Source organism: Lactuca serriola, chromosome 1, assembly GCF_051521515.1.
Source record: "Lactuca serriola cultivar US96UC23 chromosome 1, Lser_US96UC23_V15, whole genome shotgun sequence".
Lineage (NCBI taxonomy): Eukaryota > Viridiplantae > Streptophyta > Magnoliopsida > Asterales > Asteraceae > Lactuca > Lactuca serriola.
In genome coordinates, this window is record NC_136408.1 from 115,038,211 (window position 1) to 115,049,460 (window position 11,250).

Sequence of the window (11,250 nt, forward strand, 5' to 3'; positions counted from 1 at the left end):
TGCCGTCCACATACAATACGAGAAAGTTAACTATACTCCCACAGGCTTTGACATATACACAGGACTCACCCTTGCTTCTCGAAAAACCAAACTCTTTGACTTTCCCATCGAAACAAAGATTCCATCTGCGAGACGCTTGTTTCAATCCATAAATGGATTTCTCAAGCTTACATAATCTATTAGGGTACTCTGCACTGACAAAACCCTCTGGCTAACTCATGTAAACATCTTCTGCCAACTTCCCATTAAGGAAGCAGTTTTGACATCCATCTGCCATATTTCATAATCATGAACGCAGCTATGGCTAGCATAACCCTTATAGATTTAATCTTCGCAACTAGTGATAAGGTCTCATTAAATTCAACTCTGGGAGTTTGAGTAAAGCCCTTCGCAACCAATCACGCCTTATACATGTGTACTTTCCCATCCATGTCGGTATTCTTCTTGAAGATCCGTTTGCACCCGACCGTCTTACGACCCACTACATTGTCAACCAAGTTCCGGACCTGATTGTCATACATTGACTGAATCTCACTGTCCATAGCCTCTTTCCATTTCGCAGACTCCGACCTGCCATGTCTTCCTTGTTGGTATTAGGTTCATCCAAATTTACTAGTGTACTATCACTAATAAATATATCACCCCCAACAATTATATGGAAACCATATAATACAGGTGGAACACTAACTCTATTGGAATGTCTAAGAGGTAGGGACTCGTCAATCGGTTCAACATGATTTTCCTCCTCGGGTTGAGTACCAGTGTTAGAGGTTCCTTCATCGTTTGATTCTTGAAGCTCTTCAAGATCAATTTTCCTCCCACTGTCCTCTTGGCATATGAGTTCTTGTTCTCGGAAAACCCCTATCCTCGCAACGAAGACAACATTGTCACTCGGTCTATAGAAGAGATATCCAAAGGACTTCTGTGGATAGTAGATGAAAATACACCGCTCACTACGAGGTTCGAGCTTGTCGTGAGTATCTCGTCTTACGAAAGCCTCGCAACCCCAAACCTTGATATGTGCCAATGAGGGAGCTTTCCCTGTCCTCATCTTGTGAGGTGTTTTGGCATCCTTCTTAGTCGGGACTAGATTAAGGATATGGGCAGCAGTATCTAAAGGATACCCCCAAAATGAGATAGTTAACGAAGCCCGACTCATCGTGGAACGAACCATGTCCAACAAGGTTCGATTGCGCCTCTTAGCCACACCATTCAACTATGGTGTCCTAGGCGGCATCAATTGCGAAAAAATTCTGCATTCCTTGAGGTAGTCGTGGAATTCCATACGAAGGTACTCACCTCCTCGATCGGATCGGAGCATCTTATTTTCATGCCCAGCTGATTTTCCACTTCCTACTTAAACTCTTTGAACTTTTCAAAGGTTTCTGACTTGTGCTTGATTAAGTAGATATACACATATCTGCTATAATCATTAGTGAAAGTCACATAAAAGTGATTCGCATCCCTTGTGGTGGATCTAAAAGGCCCACATACATCGGTATGTATGATATCCAATAAACCCTCACCCCTTTCACAAGTGCTAGTGAAGGGTGACTTGGTTATCTTTCCAAGTAAACAAGACTCGCACGTGTCATCGTCCCTAAGGTCGAATGACTCCAACACTCCATCCTTTTGGAGTTGGGCTATGCGCTTCTTGTTGACATGTCCAAGACGACAATGTCACAAGCATGTCTTATCCACACTATTGGAAGAATCGATATGTAATACATCATTTCCTAAGTTGTCTACAACCATCACAGTTTCATATATTCAATTACAAGGCAATGCTTCAAAATAGAAAGTACCATTAAAGAAAGCATTAATAAAACCATTTTCATTATTAAATGAAAATCTAAAACCTTGTTTATACGAACCATGAAATGAAATAATGTTTTGTTTCATTTATGATGAATAGCAACAATTATTCAAATCTAGACCTAACCCATTACTAAGCACTAAAGAGTAAACTCCAATCTTGGTGACAGTCGACGCTTTCCTATTCCCCGTGATCAAGTTTATTTTCCCATGCTCTGCATCCATACTTCTTCTTAGACCCTACAAATCAGAACAAATGTGAAAACCACATCATGTATCGAGGACCCAAGACATAGCATGTGATGAGTTATGAGATTGAATAGTATAAATACCTGTAAAGGTGAGCTTTATCTTCCCATCCTTGATGTCCTGCATGTACTTCAGGCAGCTTCGTTTCCAATGCCCTTTCTCGTGGCAGTAGTAGCACTTTGCTTCCTTTGGGTTGGAAGAGGGAGCAGTAGAACCAGCTTTGGTTCCACTAGAAGAGGTACCATCGTGAGACTTTCACTTGTGGCTCTTAGAAGGAGCCTTCCTCTTCTTTCCTTTTGCTTGCCCAATAGCCAAGACAAGGGCATCAGTAGTAGGAGTATATGCAATAGATTTGCTTTTCAGACTACTCTTAGCAGTCCTTAGCAGGCCTTGAAGCTTGCTTAGAGTGACCTCCTCATTGTTCATGTGGTAGGTCATACGAAACTGGTTATAGCAAGGAGGTAAGGAGTGTAGAATAATATCTATGGCCAGCTCCTCATCGAAGTTAACATTCAACTTCAGCAAGCGGTCCATGTATCTCTGCATTTTTAGCAAGTGGGCCATGATGGACTCTCCATCCTTCATTTTGGTAGTGATCATCGCACCGATGATCTCATACCATTCCTGCCTAGCACATTGATGGTACCTTTCCATCAAATCTTAGTGCATCTCGTAGGGGTAGTAGTCCTCGTAGGACTTTTAAAGTTCAGCAGTCATTGTTGCGAGCATGATGCAATGAACCTTCAAAGAATCTCGTTCGTGGGTTTCGTAAGCAACAATTTGTTCGGGAGTAACAGTGATGACATTGACTTCTTCAGCTCCTTGTCGAGAACATACTCCTTGTCCTCGTAACGGGTGACCATGCGAATGTTGAGGAAACAATCGTTGAAATTGGACCCATCAAATATCACCCTCCTACACAAGTTCATGAATGAGAATGAGTCGGAAGGGGTCGAGCCAGAAGCATTGTTGTTGTTCGAAGTAGACATCTGAAATAGAAAAAGAACAAAGTTTAGATTACCAATTTAGAAGAGGGATACCGTAATCCAAACTGCAAACAATTTGAAGGTAGGTAAATAATGATTTACCAATTTCCACCATGAAAAACGAAAAAGACAATTAAGTTTGAAATGTATTAAAGCTCCTAGATCCTTTGAGATTCATTGAACTTTTCAATGACATGTTTAAATCTCAATATGCCCTTCAAGTTTGTGACTGGGATACCGAGGATCACAAATAATGTGTGACTAACCATGCAAATGTACTTGGTGCTCTCGATGTCATTTACCACCTAATCAATGTGTCGGTTAACCACACACACACACACCATTGATCTATGATAAACATCGATCCACCCTTTGCCAACAATGCTAGTCCATATTAGTGTGTCGGTTATCCACGCACGCTCCACTAACGACTTGACAGGGTGTAAAGTGTAATTTCATGGAATAGAATCCTACCCGTTCGGCTAACGACCCTCCACCAATCAAGGAAGTGGTGGGTGAGAGTGGACATCCATTAAACTGTCATTTTATAGGCAGCAACCTTATACACCCTTATAGATCGGTTTCGTGAATGAGGCCTACTAACGGTAAGATTAGCTTAATCTTATATATATATATATATATATATATATATATATATATATATATATATATATATATATATATATATTATTAATCTTATAATATCATTATAATAGTATAAGGGTTGAATTTTAAGCTTGTAGAATTCTAGGGTTTAAAATTTAAATATTTCAAAATTAAACTTTTAATCAAAAATTTAAATTTCAAAACTTGATGCCAAGTTTTGAAACTTTTCAAAACATGTATTAGATCAAATTTGAAAAATTATTAATTAATCAAATTATTAATATTTATCACATAATTTGACCTAATCTATTTTCTTTATAGGACAATTCAAATCAAAAATACAAATAATTAAATTTATCTTATAAAACAAGTAATTATCTTATTTATAACAATTATCCTTCAATTGAATTAGGATAATCAATACCATATTGAAAAAATCAAGTTTTATCAGTCAAAATCTTTTTTGGTAATTATCCAAATTCAATTTTAGTCAAAATCCCGAAAAATCAGCGACCAGACGAGCAGACTCGCCGAGTCACAGAACTGGACTCGTCGAGTAGCCCTGACTCATCGAGTTTATCTAGTGACTCGACGAGTCCATCAGTCAGAGGTTGAAATTTTCGACTTTTGAGCTTGAACAAATTATCTATGCATCAAATACAAAAATGAAACAATCTACGCTCTGATACCACTATTGGGTTATAAGGAAAACAACATTCCTATGGTGTTAATGCAAATCCTAATGCTTGGATCTAGTTTTTCTATTTGAACATGCAACAATTGTCCAAGACTTGCAAACCGTAATATAGCATACAACAAGAACTTGAAATCAAAATGAAACCTTGATTGTTGCTTGAAGATCTTGAGCTTTTGAGAACCTTAACACCTCAAATGTTGTGCCTCTAATAGATCACAAACACCAAAGCAAGTTGGAGAATGATGAAGAAATAGGAATGGAGGCTTAAAATCGGCTGGAACTCTTCTAGGGTTTCAAGTGTATGATTTCACCATCCCAAGGGGTCCTTATATAGCTGCAGAATTAGGGTTTCAGTCAAATCCCTAACCTGGTTGCTTAAGCCCTAAGCAGCCCATATGAATCTTCCAGAATCAAGCCCTTGGACGAAATCTTTATGGGTACCATAAGATTTCGTCCATCCTTTGCTTAAGGGATCCACAACCCAAATTCCAATTATCTCATAATTACAATTTCAGTCCCCTTAGTTCAATTAATATCTTTTTGACCACGAAATTAATTCTTAATTAAATTTTGATCAATATTAATTAAAAAATATGATTTCTCCTTTAATATATTATTCATATAATATATTAATAAACCATAATAACTTCAATCTCCATTATTCATCCAGTCAAGTTGCTTCGGTGAAGGTAACCCAAAAAGACCATGCTACAACCGAGTCAAGTACATACCAAATATAGTTATGAACTTAAACATTAATCCAACAGTGGATGTCAATGATGCTGCACTTGAGGACCAAATTCATAAAAATGATGCTCAGGGAAAAGTTGATGGTGTTGAAAGTGATGTTAAATATCATGCACATGAGGACCATATTTTTAAGGGTTTAAGTTATTTTTAGTCACTGAACTTTTCTAAGTGTTTTGCTTTGGTCATTATATTTTGTTTAAGCTATCATTCGCCATTGAACTTGTTTATTTGGTCACTCTAACCGGTGATAGCCGGTTTATAACATTGTCAAGGTTATAATTAATCATTAAACTTTTGTTGATGATTTATTTTAGTCATTATACTTTGTTTAAGCTACCATTGGTCATTGAACTTTTTTTTTTTTTTTTCATTTTAGTCACTCTATTTTTAATTATCATATATAATTTTTTTTATAAAACTACAATTTTTTTTTTCTATTTCTCCACAACTAATCTTGTTATATCAATTATTTTAGAGTAAATTATATGAATAATCATTGTGATCATGAGCATGCAAGTTTAATGTTTTCAATTGCTTCATACAAAACATAGTCTTTGTGCATTGAAGGATGATCGAGTCCCTTGATTGTGCATTGAAGGATGATCAAGTCCCTTGATTCGGGCTTTTAGAAGAATAAGTAGACTTGTTAGTGTTTTCAATTAATTCATATGTACCAAAATATTTTCTGCTTTGGGCCATCCGATGAAGAGACTTTCCATGGGGTCACGTAACATAAAACTAGTTATCAATGATTATGATTTGGTGTGTTTCTACTAGTGACAAGAGTGATGGGATGGATAATGGCAAAATTGTTCTTTTAAGTCATTAGGAGTGTTCGAGTAAAAAAGATTAAAGACTAAATATGCACCCTCGAGTAAAAAAGATTAAAGACTAAATATGCACCCTACCTTAACTCACAAGGATTATTCATATAATTTACTCTAAATAAATGATTTAACAGGTTTAGTTGTGAAAAAAAGAAAAATAATAATAGGTTTTTTTTTATATAAATGATAATAAAAAAAAATTGAGTGATTAAATGAAAAATATCAACAAATTCAGTGACTAATGGTAGCTTAAACAAAGTATAATGACTAAAATAAAACACCCATAAAAGTTCAATGACTAATTATAACCTTGACCATTATACACCTGCTATTCGTGATTATAGTGACCAAAATGAACCAAATAAGAAAGTGTTATAGTGACCAAAATGAACCAAATAAGAAAGTTCAATGACTAATTATAAACAAAGTATAATGATCAAAATAAAACATCCAGAAAAATTCAATGACTAAAAATGACCTAATCCCTATTTTTAAAAATAATGATGTGTTGAATGACAAAGATGAGGATAAAAATCATTATGTTTTTGCAATGGAAACGTGTGGGAATGAAAAAGATGAATAAGGAAATGGAAGTGTACAAAGCCAAGCCACATTCAAACACTAGCCAAATGACTTAAATTTCTTATACAGACAAACCATGTTTACTACCACAATCATTACAATACAATAATCATATACACAAACACACACAAAATATACAATACCTTCATACCTTGCCAATCACTCTTCATTATTACCATCACTTTCTACGTCCAACAATGCCAGGCTCTCTTCGTATTTGTCTATAGAAATCGACCACAATTTAACACCTTTTCTACAACACCCATCCACCGTATAACACCCCGACTCACGATTATAAATTGATAAATTGCATCGACGTGATTCAGTTACCAAATCCCCATTATCTCTAAGTTTCAAAGGTCTCCCTAAATCCGTATCCGGATAATGCACATCATATATCAATGTCCATGAAGTCGGTTTCTTGTACTCCTTCATAACCCATATCTTATAAGTGCTTGAACCCACAACTGTACAACGGTTTGAATAAATCACACCTAAAGAATCTCCAACAGCCGTTAAAGTCACTCCCATTGAAGAATAGTTCACTAGATACTCAGGCAATTGGATTTCCCCAAAAAGATTTGTACTCATGTCCATTGTTAGGATTGAGCAATGTGAAACTCCCAAATCGGTTGCTAACCAATGAATAGATCCATTGAAAAAGACTTGTGAGCAATCGCTAAGGATATGGTAGCAAGGAGAGTCTTGAGGGAACTCGATCGGTTTCCATATCGCGGTTTTCACCGTGTAAATCTCGACCTTAAATAGGCATATCAAAAAAGTGGTAATAATTAGTTCAAGATATAGCAATCGATTAATACATATAATATCGGGAAATTGAGTAATATAACCATTATTTTTCAATTTTTGAAAAATAAACACTTTTTTCAAAATATATCCTCATGGATGACTACTGTTCATATTCCAGAGTTTTTTTCAAAAAAATCTTTTTACGTAACCAAAATGTTTATTTCAAATGTTTAATGTCACCGTTTTTCAATAAAATGTCTAATTTTATACACTGATATCCTATATAGTTACATTTACTATGTTTGTTTAACCTTTTGTTAGATTTAAGTAAAAAACAATTTTTTTTCTCAAAATTTCGGAATTGTTCATCTGGTTTTAGACTTGTTTTTGAAATTCCCGGATTTTTTTTCCAAAATTTGAAATTTTAGTTCGAAATTCCATTAGTCCGAAATGTACTTTTTTGTCAGAAAAATGTGTTTTTTTCTTGGTCTAGAATGACATTCTAGACCAAGTGATTATTTTTGCAAGAAAACAATGTTTTTGGTCATTTTCTAAAATACATATTAAATTGTGGTTAGATTACTTAATTTCTCTATAATATCATATATGTTAAATCAATAGTTACCTCAGGTCTATCGATCAAGTTGCTACGATCATATGCGAGCCTCACAACCTTATAATCATTAGAATTCGCACAATACCCAAACCCGAAAACGAGAGTAAGTTCGGGCCTATATGAAGGAGGAGTTAAGCTTACTTTCCTTCTAATGGAAGGATTCCAAAGTAGGATTTCATTTTTTGGGGATCTTTCATTATAGAGGCAAACAACGCCTTTGCAACACGCGATGAGTGTAAAAAAGATGGTTCCATATTCATCACGAAGAAGATTGAAGGGGAAATCAATAGGGGCATCAAGAGTAAGATGTTGGTCATCGTGATGGACAGTGTATACTTCCTTTTTCTCTGTCCATAGACAGCATCGAACAAGATTGCGAGGGTTGAATTTATTGAAATTGTGAAGATGAGTTGGGCTGAATTCGGGGGAAGAAATGAGAGAATGCCATGATTTGCAGACTGATCGAAAACGGAGAAGGGATTTTGAGGGTAGCATTGAAAGAATCTTGATAATGAGTTCGGGTGGGAGGTACTCTGCCATTTTTGATTTGTGGAGTGAAGGTGGTAGCTGTCATTTTACAAAAACATCATAATAAATGGTTTGTTTGGAAATAACCAATACATTAGTACATTACAAAATCATATACCATCACATTACAAAAGCAATCAAATTGAAGATGAGAAAGTAGCCATAAAAATTTTATAGAACTTGTGTTTGTTTGGAAGTAAATATTAGAGCAAATTACATAAATCAACCATGTTGTTTAGTCTAATGTGCAATTTTCGTCCCTATGTCTTTTTCTTTCACTTGTGTCATGTGGTATCTTTTTTCATCACAACCAGACATGAAATGACTATATTCCGATTGCTATATTTCAAAGATTTGAAAATTCCGGATATTCAAAATTTCGGATGTTCAATATAGATATCCGAAATTTTTTGGCATTTTTTAAGGTGCAAAAACATACAATGCTTTCAAATAACCGAATCTATAAGAGAAATTTTTGCATAGATTCGGATAACAATATCTATTCAAAAATTTTGGATATCCAATTTTGAACACTCTTACCCCCCACATTCATATTGACATAATGTCTCAAAGACATAAAAGTGCATTACATATATTACATATATGCCTTATGCGTATTTCAAAACATTAAGCAGCCACGTCTAACAAAAAAACCAGATATTGATCTCTTTTGAGTTTCTATTCGTATAGCAGAACCCTCGATATCAAATTCTTCTTTTTGGTTTACTATTTTTTTTATTTGGGATATTTAATTAATATAACAAAAGTAAACCGACATGATGACCCCACACAGATTCCAGCCACATAGCGTTCCTTTAATTCCTTAAAAAAATAGCCTTATCTTTATCAACAACTTTTAATTCAATACTATTTCTTTTATTAAAAAATTAATTCATCTCTATTTTATCTAATTTGATCTAATTTTCAACATCCATTACCAACCGACGCAAATTTTTTATTTAATAAAAAAAATTTATTATATAAAAATTATTAAAAGTATTAAAAACTATATGATTTTTTTATAAATAATTCTGTAAAATTAAAACGCAACTAATACCAAATATAATGATCACAAATAGAGATTAAAAATGAAAATTTTAAATTAAATATAACGTATCTTAATATTATATTTTATTTATAACAAAAAATACCAATTATAGTATTTTTATTTCTTTTTTACAAAAACAATATTAGATTTAATGATACTTTAAGTATTTAATTAAGTATTTAGAAAAAAAAAATACACATGTCATCGAAACAAACACAAAAAGTTAGGTCGTGTGGGTGGCTTGTGGCTTGGGTCCTAAAGATTTATCCAATTTTCTTTTTTTCTTAAATAAAAGTAATGAGCGGCTAACTTACATCCCCAATGACAGCGGTAGTGTCTCCAAGGGCTAAATGGTCATTTTAACTTGACTTGACACCGAACCAAAACCGCAAAACCGTCCGAATAACTTTAAAAAATATCTAAAAAAAAACAAATAAACAAAACCGTCGGAATAATATTTAGTAATTAGCAGTTGTAATTGGTAGAACAGATATGAGTATTCATGCTTATTCTTTGTTACTTTGTATATCGGTTGGTGTATAAAAGATTACCAAAAGGTTTATCACTTATATGAATAAAAGTGTTTTGTTAACAAAATATAAAAGATTACAAAGGGGATTTATTCAAAATCGATATCGATATATAACAATAAACAGAAATCCATCACTTTATAGATCAGTAGAAAGAATTAGAAACTGATAGCAACTCATCATATACTTTATCAAGCAACTATAGATATGATATGGTGATGAGAAATCGAACCTGAGGGAGGGAATAGAGATGACGGTGATGAACGCCGTTGCCGGAGAAATGAGGAGGCGAGTACGGTGGCAACCTTTTGATTTGGAGGCGTCGATGAAGCGGAGGGGGACGTTTATATGGAGAGGACGGCGGCTTTAGTGTTTTGGAAAAGGTGCGTAGTCCTGTATATATATATATATATATATATATATATATATATATATATATATATATATATATATATATATATCACTTCTTCTCCAACTGATTTTGATAGGTTCGATAATTACACATCATCAACCTCATCCTATGTGACTTTATTCTATATAATTTCTCTTATACTTTCTAAATATGATAAGATATATTTTAAATTTAAACTTATATTTAAAATAACGTTAGGGATATTTAGGGATAATGACTTGTTAGGTAATATATTTTTTAATTTGTAAACATTTTGGTCACTAAGTTTTTTTCGTTTATGTTTACCCTTCAACTTGTTAAATTGTACATATTCAGTATTTATGATCAACTACTCCAGATAAACCGAGAAAAATAACGTAATAGGGTAAAATATTTCTCACTTTGTATACATCTCATTCTTAATATTTTTGTGCATATTTAATCCTAATATATTTTTATTGCAAAATATGTCTTTGTTGTTCTTGTACAAATTCAATACTTAAGACTAATTTTTTAGGTTTGTTTACAGCATCCTATGTGGGACAATCATTAATTAGGTGTTTGGAGCTGTTGATGCTTATATCCATGGCGATTGCTTGGTTGCTTATGTATCGTGGTTTGACTTAGATCTTGTGTTCTGAACGTCGTAATTTTTTCATACAATCTCGGATTTTAACAATTTGTATATCCACACATTTGTATTTGAGTCTACTAGATACTCCTTTTACAAAATAATATATTTTTACTTACTGTCTTTATATCCATACATTTGTTATGAATGAATGTATAAATGTTTTTCTTTATATAAAATGATAAGTAAAAATATATTACTTTTTAACGGAAGTAATCTTAATGAAAGTTGTAGTAAACTCAAA

At 33.7% G+C, this 11,250-nt stretch overlaps 1 protein-coding gene across 2 annotated transcripts; it reads right to left on the reverse strand.

The window, feature by feature from the left end:
- Positions 1 to 6,489: 6,489 nt before the first annotated feature.
- LOC145097628 (F-box/kelch-repeat protein At3g23880-like) lies at positions 6,490 to 10,379 on the reverse strand. 2 transcript variants are annotated; one of them, XM_079035235.1, is made up of 4 exons: positions 10,217 to 10,379; positions 9,769 to 9,873; positions 7,888 to 8,445; positions 6,490 to 7,271 (listed from the first exon to the last, which is right to left on the reverse strand). In XM_079035235.1, exons 3-4 carry the CDS (start codon positions 8,416 to 8,418, stop codon positions 6,672 to 6,674), a joined length of 1,131 nt encoding a protein of 376 aa, XP_078891361.1. In that variant the 5' UTR covers positions 8,419 to 8,445; positions 9,769 to 9,873; positions 10,217 to 10,379; the 3' UTR covers positions 6,490 to 6,671. The 2 variants fall into 2 exon arrangements, with proteins under 2 accessions (XP_078891361.1, XP_078891370.1); XM_079035244.1 differs by lacking the exon at positions 9,769 to 9,873.
- Between the last annotated feature and the right edge of the window lie 871 nt (positions 10,380 to 11,250).

Excerpts from the sequence above, each read along its gene's own strand:
- LOC145097628 (XM_079035244.1), bottom strand. The coding sequence starts at position 8,418 with ATGGCAGAGTACCTCCCACCCGAACTCATTATCAAGATTCTTTCAATG. Across the intron at positions 7,272-7,887 it reads ACTTGATCGATAGACCTGAG|GTCGAGATTTACACGGTGAA; the intron begins GTAACTATTGAT and ends TGCCTATTTAAG.